Below are 20,884 nucleotides of genomic sequence, written 5' to 3'. Positions count from 1 at the left end.
GTATTAGACTAGGAAGCCATTAGTATATGCTGCACTTCCTTCTTACTTGTTTTGGGGAAGGAATTACTGTACAGTGAGAACCAAGCATGTGCAAGTAGAGCCCAAAGCCCCCTTTTTGACACAAGTAACCAAGGAATGTTTGGGATTAGGGGAAAATAAGCTTCTGATGCCCCCGAATGTGAGCTAGAGCTTCTTATGCCGCAGAATGTGCTTTAGAGGAAGAAATAAGATCTGGCCCATCTCTTTCTCAAAATGAATCACTGCACATTGAAGAACTAAAAACAGAATGTCATATGCATTTGTATTGGGAAAATGTTTTTGTTGGCTAAAATGTTGCTAGAAGCTTTGCTGGCTTTGAAGAACTTGGCATAAATTGTGTTTATTTTTAATGGTTTGCTAAGAGTTATGTGTATTCTGTACTTAAAAAAAAAAAGAATTTGTGTGCCAAAGTACTCCAAGTTTTGTGGCAAGGAAAGTAGAATCCTAAGACCTAAAAAAGCATGTAAAATGAATGTATTCTTATATATTTTCTTATTTTATATTTTTCTCTTTGGCTGCTGTTAGTTATGGCATTAGCCACTATCAGCCTACTGTACTTGTATGAGAGTGAACGAGGCTCTCCTATTTATGGAAAGAGCCATTTTATGAAATGTGTCATCTACCCAGTGTTGAAACAGCATAGGAGTATGACACTATGATTAAAATGTATGAGAATAATGATAAAGGAAATAACTCCCTTAACACAAGGAAATCACATCTGTGACTTAGAAAAAATTATAGTAAAACTAGCATTGTGATATAAAAGTTATTCTAGGAATAGGATTGGTTATTAATTGTTGGGACAAGAAAACAATTCATGGAGTAATAATTTCTTCCACCCTGCTCCCTATGAAAATGCATAAATATATAATGTTAGGCTACCAGAATTTTGTATTTCAATGGTGATGTGGTGCTACAAGAATAGAGAATGTCACCAAAAGGTCCTTTATATCTGCCTGGCTCCATCAGTGTAATACTAACAGGTCACCTTGGTAAAGTAGGGCCCTACATCGGCATAGAAAATGAGATTCTTAGTAGTACAAAACTGTCTCCATAATTGATTATGATTGTTCTCCTTCATCTTTGTTGACCAGAGCTGTAACTAGTTGTTTTGGCATATGAGGCCAGAGTCATCATCTCTCACCCCTTCTGCCTGTGACATATGTGTGAGCCCTCCATGAGAACGAATCTAGTGTCCCTCAAAAGAAAGAGAACATTTGTGTTTTCACAAAAAAAAGAGGGGGAAAGAAAATGAATAGATTGGGAGCAGTTGTCATTTATTTTTCTTAACACTCACCATTAAAATCAACTCTGGGTTTCAGTGTCTTCTAAATTTTAGTGCCCCAGTTGCTACACCCTAGTTATAGCCTTGTTGGTAACAGTAAGAAGGAATATGAAACAAAGAAAATGGAACTGTGGGACAAATTATATTATAAATGTTCTTTATTTTTAGAAGGGGAGTCCCTCAAGTGTTGAAAAACATCTGTTTGCCACACTATTTTCCTCACACATGTATTTTGTATAAGATACTTTATTTTGTGATGGCCCTTTGAAAGGTAAAGTTGGGCTTAATTTGCAAGTCTGATTGCTGGTTTACTTGCCTTCTGAGAAGATCCCATTGTGGAAAGGAAGACAGGTTCCTCTCAGAGAATAGACATATGTTTTAATGCCTTGTTTCACCCTGCGACCACAGGAAATCTTGTTCAAGTTTGAATGCTGAATTGTCGCCACTACCCACAGGCCTTTTCATAACCATGAAAGTTACAGAGCCATGCATCTCCTGTCTGAGAAGCCCCACTGACAGTTTCTTCGTGGGAGGTATAATCCAATGTGGTTGGGAGTGGAGTAGTCAGGCAGTCTGAGTGGGGCAGCCACCTAGTTCTGCTTGATGTTAGCAGGCTGAAGCAAGCATACGAACACATTTATTATCAAAAAGCTGTTTTTTAAAGCCTTCCGATCCCTACTCTCCACTGCTGTTCTTTTCCATATTTAGATTTGGGATTGCAGAAGAACACTGAAACATTTTATGTTTATATGTCAGCCTCTTTGGATTGGTAAAATTCCTCCAACAGCTCTCAGGAATCACACAGAACTTACTGTAGGTTTACTTTGATGCTTCTTAGTGCTTTAATGTAGTTTATTTTATTATCTTAAAATAGCATTGGAGATGTTTCTCTCATTGCTGAGTGGGATTTCCTTTCTCATAACTCAGGTGTAATGGCTCTGCTGAGGCCACTGCTCTTGGATGTCGTTCCAAATATTCAGCAGACAGCTGCCTTGGCCCTGGGGAGACTTGCCAATTATAACGATGACCTAGCAGAAGCCGTAGTTAAGGGCGATATTCTTCCACAGCTTGTATATTCATTGGCTGAACAGAATGTAAGGAACTCTTATTTTCTGATACAAGTATTTTCTTGCTGCCGGATTTGGTTAAAATCTCTTGTCTTAATTAAATTGTTAAAAAAAACTATCCAGATACATTGTCTTTGCTGCACCACAGACAGTAAACGCATTGATCTCTCTTGATAGAAAGTCTCTGTGATAATTCTAATTTAATTATACTTTTAAAGAAATTATATATTTTTACTTTGTTAGCTGAAGTATATGACTGTTAATTTTATTTCCTGAAAAGTGTAATGAAATGATGGAATGGAGAAGGCAATTTTAGAAATGAAATGATCAGAAATATTTTGCCACTAATTAGATAGAAGCTATATTTAATGTGTGGCTATGTATCAGTAGATCCCAACTTTTGGTCCTTAAATGTCAATGGACTGTAGCTCACAGAAATTCTGGCCAGCATAGCTAGTGGTGAAGGCGTCTGTGACTTGCAGCCCAATAACAAATAGGGACCCAAGTTTGGGAACCACTGCTATATATAAAATGCATATAAACTGTCCAGTTGTGGCATAGATAATACCAGAAAGTATAAGAATCTACTACTGTACTATGAAGTTTATTTGTACTTAGCAACATTTTTTTTATTTTCTCAGAGATGAGTCTTATATAGTCCACTAGTTTTGTTTAGAGTAAGAGTCTATAGTTTACTCTATAACATGTACTATTCTGTAACATTGGTAATATATGTAACATGGCACTGAGCTGGCTAATGCTGTTCTCACTGCAGGTAAGAGAATCTTCTTGTCATTATTTGTTAAAAGAGTTCCTCAAGGATTTTGGCAGAAAGACCAATTACATTCCACTCCTGTATTAACTCCCTGTGTCTCCAGATTGCCAGGGTAACCCCATGATTCATACTACTGTATAGCTTTACAATCAGCAGCAAAACATGAAACACAGCAGCTTTGGCTTCTCCCCATACCCTGCAAATTAGTTTTCTCTTATTTGAACATGGTATTTCCCATCCCTAACAGTATTTCCACTAAAGTTGCATGCAACCCTTACGTTTATTTCTATAAATAAATTAAATCTTTTCTTCTGTTTAAAAATATTTCATTTCCCTTCTGAACTAGTCAAAGGCTCTGAACCAAAGAGTAGCTAGTGAGCTTGAAAATAGCTCAGTGGCAAAATTTTTACAGGGTACACAGATTTTACATCCACCCAAGCTATTTTTGTTAAGCAGGCTTTTCAACATGGTTGGGCGTATAATGTGGCAGAAGAGCAGCAGCTATTAAAGACTCTGGTGTGAAGCTTGGTTAGCTTTTTTTCTCTCTGCTGTTGAAAATCACCCCAGAGCTGACTCCAAGCGTGTGAAGCAGGGTGGCTCAATGACACTAGCCCTCGGGTTTGTAACATATTCTTTCTGATGTAGCACATTTTGAATAATAATAATGGATTTAATCCTTTGGGAATTTAGCTGCGCAGGAACCAGTGAAATAAATGGGAATCACAGAGGAACCTCCCAGTAGATTTCTCCCACTGATATTAAAACTCTTCAAAATATGGCCTTCTGCTTAAAATTTAATTATTTGAAAGTAATGATATGCATGCTTTGATGCACAATACAAGTACTTGCTAATATTGGTGCTAGAGCTCTGAAATTGTTTTTCACTAAGCCGGGATCAGCATCCACAGTCCATTCATATTATTATTGGTGTCTGGGAAATAGCAACTGATTGATATTTCAGCTTTAAGACACAGGCCTAGTTTACAGTAACCATTTGTGGGATATTTGTAAAAACTGGCTTTTTATTTAGATAGTATCTCTCTTCAGAGTAGACATAAGCATTACATAATCCCTTTCTAAACATGTAGATAAACAGCAGCCAAAATAGATGATTTCAAGGGTGTTACTCTTCTGCTAAGGCATAGTTATTCCATATCCTCCAGTTGCATTGATTCACATCTTGAACAACTGGCATTTCCTGCTTCCACCTTAACAGGTACTAAAGTGGGTCCTATTACTTTAATCATCTTCTATACGTACATTGAAACAGTAGGGGGAAAATGATTTTACCATCTTAGACTTCCAGTACAATAGGATAATTAACAAGAGGATTCACCTCTGAATCTTCCTATTTCGTGTATTATCTCACCCATCCTTTCAAATGAGTGGAGGAGTGAACACACTATTTCTGTCCATTATCCACCTAAGGAGATGAATGACCTAGGCTCTCCATATGGAAACCACAACACAGGCACAGCCAGCCTAGGAGAGTTGACAGATGCCAGGAGACAGCAATAGCAGCCTCCTACCTGTTCTTCTTGATCCTTAGTCATTCTCCCTTGGGAGACAGAGCTTTGTGTACCACCTAGTCTGTCTCTTCCATGAACTTGAAAGCAACGTGTTATCCTTTGTTAATTCTTCTTGTTCTCTGTAGGCAGGGTGAAATACTCTATGACTTGTCAATGCTTGGGCCAGAGATCTCTTCCATTGTTTTCAGCAGGGTTTATGTTTGTGCAAGAAAGTATTGAGCACCTTGTGTAAGCTCTGTAAAAGGCTCACTGCTTCACTCAATACATCATTGCATGCATTAAAGAGGGCAACAGGATACTGACCTTAGTTTACTAAAAATAATAAGGGGAAACAGCTTCAAGTTTGGGTTTTAATATAGCAAAATATATTTCTGACAATATAGTAAGTTTTTACTTGTGTATGTGTGTTATTTTTCTATTGATATATTTAGTCAGTGATAGGAAAATGGAAGTAAGATGCTATTTAAAACATAGAAATATTTCCCACTGAAATGAGTTGTACCAGCATTGACATGTTTTTCAAGGAACAAGAATTCTTGTTTCCACCTAGCAAAATTTTGCATGGAATTAGGGGCTCTGGTGTGCGGACTAACAAGCTTCTGAAAATTTGCCTGCAGACTGGCAAGGCTTTGTGTGGAACAGAAACTCTGGTTTGCAAGCTGGCAAAATTTTGCATGGAACAGGAGCTCTGGTTTGCTGCCTAGCACAGGTTTTTTTTTTTTTTAAATGGAAGCAGAGTTCTGATTTGCAGACTGGCAAGTTTCTACATGGAACAGGAACTCTGATCTGTAGACTGCATGTGTGTGGTTCTTTTTTAAAAGAAATGTTTAATATACAATTCATTAATATTTTGTCAGACCACTGTTCTGGGCCTGTGTGAACATCACTGGAGGGGTGATGGGTTTGTGTTCAGTCTTGCACCATGTGAAAAGCAGATTGGTTGAGTAATGTATAAATGGGGCTCTGACTCATGGGAGCCTTTGTATTTTCTCAAGAGGAAGTTCACACCTACTGAGCACTTTATCTGAGGGTCTAGAACAGCCATTCTCAACTGGGGGCATATCACCCCCTGGGAGGCCCTGGCACATATGAAGTGTGCCATAGATTGGAAACAATTCTTCACACACCATATAAGGTTGTTTATTTGGCCTATATTTCATTCATATTAGGTTTATAGCTGCAGCCAAACAAAGGTTGAGAATGGCTGCTCTAGTGCCACAGCGTTATCATTTTCTGACCTAGTGGTCTAAAGACAAGCTAAATGTTGGAATCACCTCTTGCAGGTCTTGGAAGAGCCCTGCTTGGGATATTCCTTGGCTGCAATTGCTGGTAAACACCTGGTAAACACCTCAGCACAGAATTCTGCTTGGCTTCTAGTAGGAGCTGCATTATAGTAGGTGCACATTCATATGCTAGTATAGCAGGCCCAATCCAGTTGCTGGACTCACAAGTAGACCTGCAAAACCAACTGCTGAGTAAGAACAGTTATATAAATCCCATTCATTCAGTGTGTTTATTCTAGCTGGAATTAACAACTGGATTTAGGGCAAAGTTTTAACTACTACTTCTTAGTCTATTAGGAGGTCCAAATAGCTGCTGACTAATTGCTGCATGCTGAATGCTGATCCAGAGATTTCCCAAGGAGATAATATAAAATGTCTTATATGAGTCGTATAATTTTTTCACAGTGAAAAATACATAATGATTCCCTTAAGTATATGCCTAGTGTAATATAAACAGTTAACTTGTACAAAATTATTTAATGTCTTAATTTATTTTCTGGCTTTTGTAACTCCACTACATTAAATAACTGGAGATGCTTCTACCCTTCCCTTTATGTCTGTAGCGCTTCTACAAGAAAGCAGCTGCATTTGTATTACGAGCAGTTGGGAAACATTCTCCTCAGCTGGCCCAGGCAATTGTTGACTGTGGAGCACTTGATACCCTGGTGATCTGCTTGGAGGATTTTGACCCTGGTGTAAAGGAAGCAGCATCCTGGGCTCTTGGCTATATAGCAAGGCACAATGCAGGTAACAGTATTAACAGTGAAGAATATTTTTGTGCCAATGTTCTAGTAGGTGTCATGGAAAAAACTGAAGTAATATGGTTTCTTCGCAAAACAGGTATCTTTTTGGACAAGATATGTCAGATGTGACCACAATTGTAATGTACTATAGTAGTGTCATGTTTGTGAACCAAGGAATCTCTAGTTTAGATGTTGTTTCTCCTTAGAATATGGGGGTAATAGTACAAACCTACCTTGCAGAGTGTTCTAAACATTGCTATGTTGACGCATGTGAAGTCCTCTGAACCCTGAAAAAGTGCTGAGCAAATTAATCCTTAGATCAGAGATAGGAGATAAAAAGTAGATGATGGAGGACCCAGATACCTAGATACCCAGGCCAAATACCCTGAACTTAATTCTTTTTGCTGCATATGAGCCTGGGTGCACCAATGACATTCCACCTCACACAAATACCAGTTGCAAGAGTACAAGCTAAAAGTAAAGGACAGAGACTCTGTTGCTCTGATTGGAGATAAAGGGTCTCCAAGTGTGTTGAGGGGCTTGAGGGCCATGCCAAAGACAAGCTTCCAGCAGGCGTAATCTAGTTTCTGTGACCTACATTAGACCCATGAGTCAATTTCTTCTCTTCTGTCATAGATCGTGGAGAAGAATCAAAGGGTGACCTACAAGCATCACCCATTCATTATCCCAGGGGCAGCCAAATCATATTCTTCCCATGTAGGTTTTTATATGTAGTAGCTAGTGGATCCTTCCATGGCCCTCCATACTCTCTGTAATGCAAGCTTTGAAATAAATGCTAATTTTATTTATTTTATTACTTATTTAAAATATTTTTACCCCATCTTTTTCCTTAAAGAGGAACCAAAGTGGCTTACATCACTAAAAGACATTTAAAGCTGAAAACAGTAAGTATACAAATATTAAAAAGGATCAAACAAATAGTGCACTAAAAGTGGTGAACAAAAGCAATAGCAAAAATACATTCAAGTCAGTAAGGCACAACAGTCCTTTTAAAAAACCCACTCAGGCAGCCAATAATTAAGGGAAAGCTTGCATGAAGATAAAAGTCATCATTTGCTTGCAGAAGGACAGCAAAGATGGGGGCAGCCTGGCTTCCTGTAGGAAGGAGTTCCAAAGTCTGGGAGCAGCGACAGAGAATACCCTCTCCCATGTCCCCACCAACCGCACCAGTGAAGGTGGTGGCATGAGAGAAAGGCCTCTCTCAATGATATGAATACCCAGGTAGGCTCATAAAGGGAGACATGGTCCTTGAGAAAGCTTGTACCCAAACTGTTTAGATCTTTATGGGTTAAAACAAGTACTTTGAATTGTGCCTGTAAATGGATCAGAATATGCAGCCATGTGCTGTTCTCTAGATCAGTGGCCTCCAACCTTGGGCCTCCAGATGTTCTTGGACTTCAACTCACAGAAATCCTGGCCAGCAGAGGTGGTGGTGAAGGCTTCTGGGAGTTGTAGTCCAAGAACATCTGGAGGCCCAAGATTGTGGACCACTGTTCTAGATGTTTTTTTAAATTCAGATAACCCCTGATGATTGACAATGCTCGTTGGAAGTATAGAGGAAAACAAATCATCATCATCATCATCATCATCATCATCATCATCATCATCATCATCATCATCATCATCATCATCATCATCAAAGATTTCTGTAGGAAAAACAGGATGTAAATCCAGACATATGGGAAAGTTGAAGAAATGCTGAACAGATTTATGATTTGTTCACTGTCATAGTTTAGATGGTGAAGACCGAAAGATAGAGCAAAGTAGTTGTTATAAAGTATGTGTAAATTACCAGAACATGATTTTACAGAGTGGTTTTCTTCTCTCTTCATGAAGCAATTGTAGATTCAGACACGTACAGAATTTGTGTCCATGGAAACAGTAATACACAGCGCACTAAACTGACCACACAGCCTATCAGGGAATTCTCTCTTTCATATGGATGACAAGTATTTGATTCTGAATGAAATCAAACTTTATACATAGCTGGTCACAAAACATTTGTTTGGAGAGGCATAATTAATTAACAATGGATAGTCTGCAGTTAGTCACTGGTAACAATTCAGGAAGACTGACTGAAATCTGATCAGCACAATCAGTGGCACTAGAAATTCAGTGATGAAAAAGGCATACCTTGGAGTCAAAGGAAGGCCTTAACACACAGCTGAAATTGAACTTCCTCACTGAATGCTGATTTAGCAGACAGGGTGGCAACTCAGGTTGAAATGGCCACAGTTTTGTAAAAAAGGAGTGAACAAGTAGGACCCGTGAAATGTTGTAATATATCCCCACTCTCTAAGGAATACTCCAGTTCAGGCTGGGGGAGGGATACACACATTTTCCATCACTTGGAAGCCTGTATAGCATATAGCACAAAATGCCTTCTACAGAACTGAGTATTATATAATGGAAAGTAAAATTCGAATTCCATTCCAATCCCTATGAAAGGGGATGCAAAGGAGTGCAATAACTATAGGGTAACTGTGTTCTCAAAGGCACACACTACACCAGAACATAGACAGAATTTTAGCTCCTGTCCTCTGAAGATGCTGCCCACAGAGTCTGGTGAAACATTAGGAAGAAGAAACCTCCAGAACACAGCCAAACAACCAGAAAAATCCATAACAACTATAGGATAATTGTTCTAATTTCTCATGGAAGCAAAGTGATGTTCAACAAACTCTTTTACCTTATATGGAGCAAGAAATCCCTGATGTTCAAGTTAGATTCTGTAAAGGAAGAAGCACTCAGGATCGTACTACAAATAGCCACTGGCTTCTGAAGCATATCGAAGAAGACCTGAAATAGACCACAGCAAAGCCTTTGACTGTGTGAATCATGAGAAGCTATGGATGTGCCTCAGCACTTGATTGTCCTGACACATAACCTATATTGTGAGCAAGAAACTACTGTTAGGACAGAATATGGAGTTAAAAATGGGCTCTGATAGGCAAAGGTGTCAGACAGGGGTGCATTTTATCCCCTTACCTATTCAGTCTGTGCACAGAACATAACATTCAGAAAGCTGGATTAAATTTAGATGAAGGAAGAGTGAAAATCTGAGGAAGAAACGTCATTAATTTTAGACACCACCTTACTAGCAGAAAGCAGCAATGACTTGAAATTGGAAAAGATAATCAAGTCTAAGGATGTGTCATTGGAGACCAACACCAACATTATCCACGCTATTGTATTCCTGATTACTGTGTACAGGTGTGAAAGTTGGACAGTAAAGAAAGCTGACAGGAACAGAAAAATTGTTTGAAATGTGCTGGAGGAGAGCTTTGCAGAGACCCTGGACTACTAGAAGGATGAACAGATGGGTCCTAGAGGAAATCAAGCTTGAACCATTTGTAAATTGACATGTGCCTAGCTTAAGACCACCAAATCTATTAGAGGAATTATGTGTTTGCATATATGTATGCGTGTTTGTGTGTGTGTGTATTTACACATATACACGTTATATATACTGTATTGTAATTCAGTTGCCCAATTTTGATTTTGGAGTTAATTCTCCATCAATCAAAGCTTTCTGTAGAACTATATATTACGTCATTTCTCACACATTTCCCATCTGCTCCCTTTATTTCTACTTGTTATTCACAATCCTTCTGTGCCTTTGCTCTCATAGAGAATTCACTCTCATAGCCTGGTTGTTTCAGAGGTTTGTATGTATGTCACTGGGGCTATCATATATTTCCTTCTCCATCCAGATTGTAGAGGTTGTGGAGGAAAAGAGGAATCGTTATTCTCAGTTGAATGTTGAACAATATAAAAATAAGTGGTTCCCTTTGTGAGAAAAGGAAAATGAACATGCATGCATGCATGCATGCATGCATGCATGCATGCATGCATGAATACATACATACATACATACATACATACATACATACATACATACATACATACATACATACATACATAAACTGTGTTTCTGTTGGAAAATTCATTGGTAGGGCTCTTCTAATCTGAAAAAGCGATAGAAGAAGGACTGGGTGTTTATAAATTAAACTCTGCTTTGTAAAGTTTGAATTCTACATTATAAACAGATATCATGTTTATCATACTGGTGTCCACAAGCCACGGTAAGGGGAACAAAAGGAATTCAGATATTTCTTCAAATGTGTCCCAACGATATTTGATAGAAAAGTGGGGAGGGGAGAATCAGAAGATCTTTTAGTGCAAGTATTCTGCCCAAATAGGTTCTTGGATTGTTCAGTTTCTTTCTTCCTTTAAAGTGATCACTTTAAAGTCCCAGTTCTGTCTCCTTTTTTCTGTGTGAAATATAAAGTTACTCCTCCAAAAGGACGTTCCCTTTTTGCAAAATACTGTAATATAAATAATTTATTTATCTATTGCAGTTATGCATATTTAGGGAAAGAAAAACAAATGTATCGTATCTATATTCAATTGTTACGACAAATGCATAGTTACTACAGTGCATGCTTTCTGTACAGTTACAGCCAGAGTATTGTGAATAAAATACAGGCTTGAAGAGGAAGTCACATGAAAAACCCATATATAGAATCCATACTTTGTCTAGTATAAATACTATACATATCTTGGATTCAATCCAACATACAGGCCACTGGAGCTTCAGCCTGTCAGATTAACATCTGTAATTCACTAAGTGTATGAACAATTTAAAATGTTATTTATTTGCCATAGGTGCAATGTCTAAGTACTTACTAAAAAATAATTATGTGACTGTAGGCATGTGTTAGCACATCAGTGGAGACCGGGAATTTGTGGGTACAGTATACTACTGCGGTTAAGAAAGTTGTCCAAAGGCTTTACTTGATGAACTGTAAATGCAGAATCAAAGTTGGGCCCTTGAGTTACAACAACTATTTGTTGCCATGGCAGTGTAAAGTGAATTAAATGTTAAAGATAAGAGAGTATGTGCATAACAAGGAGAAGACCTAATAAAACCATATTTAAGAACCCATAATAGCCCATTTGAAATTAATGGGGTTTGTGTTCATTTCTCATCATCTCCCAAAGTAGCCCTTGTTATAATCTTAGCATTTGCTGTCCCTTAATTTTCTCCTTTGCTACTGAAGCTAATTACAAATGTGCGAAATGAGGATAATGAATTTCTGCTATAACAGTATACTAGCTATATCAGTTAATTGAGGGTTTTCAGGTTAAGATGCAAGCAGCTGATCATGGCAGCTAAATGCAACTGTCTGTTACAGATATTTATTGTGGAAAAAACTATTTCAGGTAGTTTACTAGTGAAAAATGCAGTGTTTAAAATGTGTTTTGATGTCTGAAGTTAACACATTAGTTTTTTAAGTGGAATATACTGTATACTACTTTTAACAAACTAAGCGTTAATGTATTTTAAGTATGACATTTTATGCTTCTCTTAGGAATGGGGTAAATATCACCTAAATTAACTTTGTGGGGGAAGAGAGCATGTTTTGGCATTTTGGCTTTTCTTTATTGTTAGCTATGCAAAAACTGCTTGCCTATTGATCGATGTACAACAGTCAGTGCTTAAACAGCTGACATCTGCTTACTCTTTTAAAAGGCACAAATACACACACATGCACACACATACACACAGGGGGTAAGCAAGCCATTTCAGCCTAATCTACCTTAAATGTGTGCATGTAAATGGAGGTCCATCTATTGACCTGTATTCTTTTGAGCTGGAGGATTGGTCCACATGGTTCATGAAACTAGGAGGGTTGATTTGAAATGCAGATGTCAAGGCACTGAAGTACACCCTCCGTTCTCCCCCTCCTGCTGTATCTGTCAGGGTGAAAAATGGCTTGCACAAGGGTCAGTCACCCATACTCGCTTAATTACTTTCATTGGACCAACAGAACTGTCACAAGCTGTGGTCGATGCTGGAGCCATTCCTCTTTTAGTACTTTGTATCCAGGAGCCAGAGATTGCTTTGAGAAGGATTGCTGCTTCTGCGCTCAGTGATGTTGCAAAGCATTCTCCAGAGTTAGCACAGACAGTGGTGGATGCGGGGGCAATTGCTCACTTGGCTCAGATGATCCTCAACCCTGATGCCAAACTAAAGGTACTTTTCAAAACTACTTTCCCCCTCTTTCTCTCCCTCTCCCTTGAAAGGAAACCAGGGTTCAGCTGTGATTGGATGCTGAGAAAAGCATATTAATCTAAAAGGGCTCTCATCCCAAACGACATATTTCTAAGTTGACAAAGGGGAGGTTGGCTGTTTTTGATACCACTACTGTGTAAATACATGGGGGGAAATGAGGCAACGCATCTTTAAATGCTGATATCTGTTTTCTTGGCAACCATGTGTGATGGACTTATTAGAGTTTTTTCAAAAGCTTCTTTATATCTAAGAATTTTCTTTACATCTTAATCCTTCCTAACATTTAATTGGCTCAACAAATATAATTTAGTGTTCTAATGCTATAACTGCGCTTCTGGGTATTCTTAGAAAGATAGCTCTGCATCACTAAATATATTTGTTTGGGAGGAGGCCCATTTGTTTTGGAGATACTTGCTTTTAGTAAGTCACTGTAGGATCTGGGTATAAACCTCTGTGCATATTTTCTTTTTCCTTCTGAATTTGCTCAGTACATTGAATAGTACCTACAGTACCATAATATCCCTTCGTCTTTTTAATAATATGGCATTTTGTGAGAATTAATAGCAAATGTCATTTTCCACATACATGTTTAATTAATATAGCAATCTTTTAACATTCATTTCAGATATTAAAATTTAAATGACATCAGCTGATTTCTGGGATCTGTGCTTTGTATTTGGAGAGAAACAAGCAATTATTTTATGTGTAATGGTTTTAACAGAGAGCAATAAACTGCATGTCTTGTCTTCTGTTTTGAATTGCTTGTAAAAAAAAGTACATTTCCTCAGTCCATGTTGTATTTACTTGGAAGTAGTTCAGCTGAATTGAATGTGAATGTCTTCCAAGTAGCTGTGTCTCTCTTTGTTGAGAAGATGTTTGGTTGCTTTTTGTCTTGTTTTTTATTAAATTAGAAGGGGTATAAATTTAGTAAAACTTGTGGATGTTTTGAATTTTCCCAGTTCTATGGGAAGTTGTCTTTCTTTTCTTGAGTCTGTGTGCCTGTAAAGTGTGTGCCCAGTAAGCCATTTATAAAACAATCATTCTTATTTATTTACCAGCGTCAGGTGCTATCAGCTCTCAGCCAGATAGCAAAACATTCTGTGGATCTGGCAGAAATGGTGGTTGAAGCAGAAATTTTCCCTGTTGTACTCACATGCCTGAAGGACTCCGATGAATATGTCAAGAAAAATGCTGCAACTCTAATTAGAGAGATAGCAAGGCATACGCCTGAGGTAAAACCTTGAGAATGCAAATACAAGGTCATGTTATTAGTGTTTATAGTTTAAATAAATGTTTTTAAAAATCCCTAGTATTATTCTGTCATTAGGCAAAGAAAAAAGCTCTGTGGAATTTCCATTGCTGCAAAGAAGGAAAAAAAAAGGAAATGTTTGTTGCTGTTATTGAATGTGCTTGGAATACAAATAGGGAGTAGGAAAATGAGAAAAATTGGCTTTCCTTGTTGGTGGGTATTAATGTGGAAAGTATATGTAACAGTGGGGACACACAAGATATGAAAGGCACTAATGAAGAACAAATATTCTTCGGCCATAGTGAAGTGTTTGTAACCCTCCTTTTAAATGTATGGATTTTTCAAGTTTCACATTGTGTTGGATTGTCTCCCCCCCCTTTTTTTTTTGCAGGGACTGTTTGGAACAATGGTGTGAAATTCTTTTTAAAATGCATTGCCCTAGAAAAATGACAATAATTTGGTTACCTTTAAAATACTTATTATAAACTAACATGAAATTCAGTACATCTGAATTCATGGATTATAGGCTGATGAAATTATTAAAAAGTGATAAAATCAGATTCATCTTTCTTTCTTTCTTTCTTTCTTTCTTTCTTTCTTTCTTTCTTTCTTTCTTTCTTTCTTTCTTTCTTTCTTTCTTTCTTTCTTTCTTTCTTATTCACATTTCAAAATCAACATACAAAGTCATCTAAGTACAGCATATATTTGGAGTGAAGCCTATATACCTCCACTGAACTAAATAAATGAATTGCAAATCACATAATGCTTTCCCACAGACTTGTGAAATAAATATACTTGTCCAGGTGTCAAATATCAGGAGATCTGGGATATAATGCATTACTCTTCATCTGGAAATGTTGTGCATTTTCAATTCACACACAATTTTCAGTGCACCAAAATTGCAGTAAAATAGTAGTGTGAAAAAAAAAATCAAATATGCTGGGAAGGTTACAATGTGTTGAAAGAAGAACACTCAGAGTGCAGTGATTTCTTCTTATTAAGAGGTTTGTATTTATTTAAACCCTGTAAACCCACCTGAACATCCTATATTCATATTATTTCAGATGCTCTTCTTTAGAGATGTTTTCCCCACCCCCAGTGTCAGATGGATAGTGTGAGAGGTGCTGTTTTTGCAGCTCTGATGCTTGCCGTGAGGTTTGGGGGAGGAAGAAGGATTTGGGGAATCCTCACTGTAGTCAAAACTTCCTTTGTGCTGCAGAGCATAATCTCCACAGGAGTCCTTGCTCTGAGTCTAAAAGCTCTTGCATTTGAAGTGGAGGAGGAGGAGGAGGAGGTAGTTGTGGTGGCTGCAGCAGCAGGAGGGGGAGGGGTGGCTGAATTGCAAGCTGCAGCAATCTCAGCAGATGAATCTGGCACTGAGAATCACCAAGCTCTACTTAAGATATAGAATTTGATCTAGAGAGAATCCTGTTCATACTTGCTCTTCAAAAGGTGGTATGTACGTACTACCAATCTAAAGGGTTTTAGCAGACTAAATTGGCATCAAATGAAGAATCTCAGTTGAAGCAATTGCCTTCTTTTATAATCATTTATTGGTTATAAAACAAGGCTGGAATTATAAAAAATTAAATCAGTTCATATCATTTGTTAACCTGACATGTTATTGGAGACATGTTATTAGAGAAACCTTAATCCCAAATCTGCTTGCTGTTTTGAAACACTTCAGTGCATCGTTACAGAGCTCATAAAAATAGACTACAGATCACAAAATTCCCCAACGTCTCCACTGAGCATGGTAGCTGAGGAATTCTGGGAATGTAGTCAGTTTTAAAAAACTTTTTTCAAAAGTGTTTCTGTTTCTTGAGTTAAGCAGGAAGAGTTCTCAAAATAAGAATGTACATATATTTATGTGAAAAAATTTACATCCCATTTAATGAAATTTGTAGGTTGGATTATTAAATGAAAAACAAGTAATTGTAATTGGAAGACACTGAAAACAGCAGGATCACTAGGAGTAGCATAAGACAACAGCTCGTCAAAGGAAACAGACCAAACTGAATTGAGAGGCAAGACTGTGGTTTTAGAAGGCTGTTGTCTGATGCTTAAAATATCAAAAGTAGGTTCCAAGCAAGAAAGCCATGTCAGTATATGCCATGGTAGGAGAAGCCTGGGCACCCACCACTCTTGAAGCTGACCTTGTTTTAAACAAAGTATGTTTTAATGGCATAGCAGTTTGAAAAAGTGAAGAGCTGGACAAGGTAATTCTAGCTGCCATCTTAATTTTCTCAAAATGTCTATGGACACTGAACTGGCACTTCCCTTTAGAGTACCACAGTCTGCATTGCTGCCCATCCTCTCTACTCTTTCCTGCATTACCATTCTACTACCACTCTTGAATAAGGGAGAGGGCCCACCAGGGCAGTGCTGTCTTTCCATACTCTCAAAATGGCTGCTGCCATTACATAATTGGGACAAATTGCGTCCTACTATACTTGGAACTGTGAGATAAATCAGAGAGGAATCTCTGGCCTTAGTGTAAAGGGAAGCATATGAGAGGCAAGTGATACAGTGGTGCCTCGCAAGACAAAAATAATTCGTTCTGCGAGTAGCGCTGTCTTGTGAAATTTTCATCTTGCAAAAAGCGGTTTCCCATAGGCATGCATTTCAATACATTCCTATGGGAACCTCGCAAGATGAATGAAGAAGCAGTCTTGTGAGGCACCACAGCGATCGCAAAAAACATTCATCTTGCGGGTTTTTTTGTCCCGCATGGCCTTCGTCTTGCGAGGCACTACTGTACTTTATTCCTTTTGGAAGTCTTCACAAGGTGCCGTGTAGGACTAGGATAAGAGAACTTTTTAAAAATGCTTTCAGAATATATTAAGAAGTCCAGCATTAGAGTCCAATGGATTTTTGGGGATTTTTATGTATTAGATACACTGAAGGTTAAACTTTTATCGTATACATTTTTTGATGGTGAAATATTCACCCAAGCCTAAATTTTCCTGTCTATGCAAAACAAAATTATTAAAAATATTTTGTACCATTTATTTGGAACCTTGGATTGCTTCCAGTTGCCTTCCGAATACTCTTTGAAATAACATGGACTGTGAAGCCCTGGCTTGAACAGTGGTACTTTGCTGTCCCTTAGATTCTTGCCAAAACCACAGGATGAATAGTTTTTGGAAGTATAGTGGAATTTGCTGTTTGGAAGTATTGTGGAATACTGGATGGTTTTTCCTGTTGGTTCTGCCTCACAATTAATGTTGATACCTTTCATATGGGACAGATCGAGAAAAAAAATCTTTAAAAGACTGGGATAAATCCTCATCTAGCTTCCTTTCTTCCTTCCTTTCTTCCTTCCTTCCTTCATGCCAAATGGTTAAAAAAGGCTGGGTCACAGATCATGGAAAGTTCATGTAAAAATAAATATTTTTGAGCAATTGATGGAAATTCAACAGTGCTTGCTTAATACAAATACAGTAATGATGTGGTCATGCTAAATGCCCTGTATTTAACAGGCATAAGACAAACAACACATAGTATCATTGGTAAGTCTTGTATAACTGAACAGTGTGCTTGGCAGAGATATATGGATTAAGGCAGCCCTCCAATAAGCTATTCCAAAGTTGCCTATGCCTTTATATGCAAACATTAAAGCCTCAAATCTAACCTAGTAGCATATTGACATATCTACAGCACAGGTGTTATGAGTTGTCAGTAGTTTGGACTATCTTGAATAGGTCCTTCACATTTGTATGGGCAAATCACTCTGGATAGTCCAAAAATCATCAGGAAACAATTTGATCATGATAAGAGACTTCTCCATACCTTCAGACCCCTCCTTGACCATTTGACATAAGATGTCCTGCTCTGTGTCTTGGGTCAGTAATAACTTGAAACATGGTGGTCATGAAGATCAAGAAATCTTGAACCAATCCATAGGCAGGGTTGGCATGAATATTAAAATTACATTTAACCACTGACCGGAGTCCCTTCAGCACTCCATTTGAAGCTTCCCATGACATCTTCCTCTTAGCTTGCTGGAGAAGCTGACAGATAGCAGGGAGGATGATACACAGATAGTATTTAATCCAGTCCCAAAATGGGGCAGTTTTCTGGTAAGGAAGTTCAAAGCCCTATGGACTCTAGTGATACTTTTCCTCCAACCTCTGTCAACTCTCAAGTAGATCAGCACAGCACCAAATACATAGTGGGGCAAAACTGGGCTAGGTTAGGTCTGACCAGTCTGCCTTTCCAGTTTTAGTTCTATGCTCCAGTCAGCTCCCAGAACCACTGTCAAATCACAGATTAGCATAGTCTTATTGTGAACTTTGTGGTATTATCAAGAACAATATCAGGAAGCCACATGGCACAGTTGAAGAATAAATGGTCAAAGCAGGGCTGCAACTGAAACTAGAGAGAGATCTAGATCCATTTCTCCTATAATGGACATGTCCTTTTTGCCACAATATCCTGCTCTGCTCCAGGCACTATAATGACATTAACCTTAAGCTACATTAAATCACACCACCACCACATTGTGGTGAAAAATTCTGTTGGCTATCTCTCTCTATGTCTCTTTTGGAAAATAATGCCTATACCCCATACAACCAAGTATAGCAAATTTATATACGTGCTATATAAATGAAAGGTTCCAAGATTAGTACCCAGCACTGAGAAGCAGGCGTAGAAGAAACTCTTGGCTGAAATTCTGGAGAATTAACTGCTGTCAATGTAGACATTACTGAACCAGATGGATTGAATTGTTTCTTATGTGTATAATATGGGCAGATGTATATTTGAAAGAACAACTGTCACCCTATGGATGATAGTGCCCTATGTCTCGCTTCTCATTTGTGCTGCATATGTAGTGAAGACAGAGATCTGCACACATTTCTCTTATGTGAAAGCACTGTTCTTTTGAAGTACCTATGGTCTTCAAAACCTCTGCAAACACAAGAGACACATAATCCACGTGTTCCCTTGTAATTGAGAAGGAGCATGCTTATTAATTGAGAACATGCTTACTAATGAGTCTTGTGTCTTTATTTGAATGCTGTTGTCCAGGGAGGTGAATGGGCTTACACTAGAATGGGCTTACACTCTGGTAAAAGAAAACCATATTGTATTAATCTTAGTTTATATGTATGCACCTGTAAACATCAACTCAACATACAAAGGAGCTAATTGGCCAGTCAGGTTTTTTACTTCACTTAAACTCGTAAAAATGGATTTGCTAGCTTTCAATATATGCCGTCACTGGAGATGGAGGCAAATGGCTGCTTGTTTGTATGGGTTGATAGTTCCTTGACATTGCAGCATCTGTAACCTTTCTGATTTATCTTCTTTCAGCTCTCACAACTTATTGTGAATGCAGGGGGAGTTGCTGCTGTTATTGATTGTATTGGCAGCTGCAAAGGAAATGTGAGACTTCCAGGTATCATGATGTTGGGCTATGTGGCTGCTCATTCAGAGAATTTGGCCATGGCAGTGATCATTTCCAAGGTTAGTTCTTGGTTTTCTGTAGTTAAAAATTATAATTAGATTTAAAAAAATGTGAGTGTGCCAAAGATACAGCAATATGTTTGTTTGTTTCTAAGCAACACATCGTGTCATTACTAAGGTGGAGGAGAGCCAGATACAAATACCCCTGCCAGGAAACTCTGGATATCCTTTGGCTGATCGTTACCTTTCAGCTAACCTATTTCTCAGAAATTATATAAGAATAAAGTGGGCTTGAGAGCAGACTGTGTGTTCTACCTTGAGTTGCTTTTAGACCAGCTGGCATGTTTGTTTACTTATTAGTTACACTTTTGTCTTTCCTTCCCTTCACTGAACTTTGGGCAGCATATGTAGTTACTCTTTTCTGCTGTATCCCCACAACAGCTCTGTAAAATAGGTCAAGCTGATAAAGAATGACTGATCCAGGGGCACCTGATGAATGTTATGACTTACTGGGAACTGGAACCTGGATCTTTTAACTCCTGGACACTCTGCTATGTACTGCCCAGACCGTCTCACTTGTCAGGGACATTACCAAAGTTAGGATGATTTGGGGTGCTGCCTATCTTCAACTTTCCCTATTCTGCCCTCTCTATGCCCCCCGGCCACTCTCTTTTCGTTTTCCATTTTGACATTGAAAAGGAGGTTGCTATGGATGTGAAGAGAGTCTATCTCCAGCCTTGGAAGGGAGATTAAGTCTGTTCTATGGCTTATGGAATTTTAGTGCTTATAGATATCTCTATGACTGAACTGTTACTTTAAAAAAATATTTGTTATATTTGATTGCTTAATTTCTGCATTCATAGGATGAAAATAATATTTCAGGCATTATCCAGCCAGAGTCAAACTGGTTTTCAAAGGGAGAGTGAACAAATGTTTAATTCTTTTGCTGTCTTTCAAGTTAGTGCTACCACAATGTGTTTTTGTATAAATGGATCCTTTTATTTATCAAGTAGTCTCCACTATTCCATAGTAATAGTAGTGATCAACTACTCAAGGTTTTTTGAGGAGAGATAAGGATTTTGAAAGAAACATTGAAAAAATGTGATATGCAATGTTATCTTTGCATTGATTGGTAGAATTTTTGTGTTTCCAAAACAAACATTCTGTGGCTATATTAAATTGTAATCCATAGCCTGAACTGTGTGCCTAGTCATTGTGTGCAAGGAAACAGAAGAGTCTTGGGATTGTTTTCTTTTTTTATATAATGTTATGGATATTTTTTGCTAGCTCAGTTTTGCATTTTCATGAAATGCTAAATGAGTTGTGTTTTTCCAAATAGCTAAAAGGGAACAAGCAAATGGGTTTCTTAGAATAAATATTTGATTTCTCAGCTTTAATTGTCTCT

The 20,884-nt window shown here is 38.0% G+C and overlaps 1 protein-coding gene across 4 annotated transcripts in view; it reads left to right on the top strand.

The window, feature by feature from the left end:
• Positions 1-20,884, top strand: part of SPAG6 (sperm associated antigen 6) — a 57,288-nt gene that overhangs the window by 11,467 nt on the left and 24,937 nt on the right. For 3 of the 4 annotated variants that reach the window (XM_078378643.1, XM_020801737.3, XM_078378642.1), the window contains 5 exons: positions 2,252-2,418; positions 6,542-6,725; positions 12,577-12,782; positions 13,880-14,053; positions 19,387-19,539. In XM_078378643.1, coding sequence (XP_078234769.1) covers positions 2,252-2,418; positions 6,542-6,725; positions 12,577-12,782; positions 13,880-14,053; positions 19,387-19,539 — 884 coding nt within the window. The remainder of the gene's footprint in view (positions 1-2,251; positions 2,419-6,541; positions 6,726-12,576; positions 12,783-13,879; positions 14,054-19,386; positions 19,540-20,884) is intronic. The other variant, XM_073003064.2, reaches the window with a different exon arrangement.

Source organism: Pogona vitticeps, chromosome 6, assembly GCF_051106095.1.
Source record: "Pogona vitticeps strain Pit_001003342236 chromosome 6, PviZW2.1, whole genome shotgun sequence".
NCBI lineage: Eukaryota > Metazoa > Chordata > Lepidosauria > Squamata > Agamidae > Pogona > Pogona vitticeps.
The sequence above is the reverse complement of the archived record's forward strand: the minus strand, read 5'-3'. Positions and strand labels throughout refer to the sequence as shown.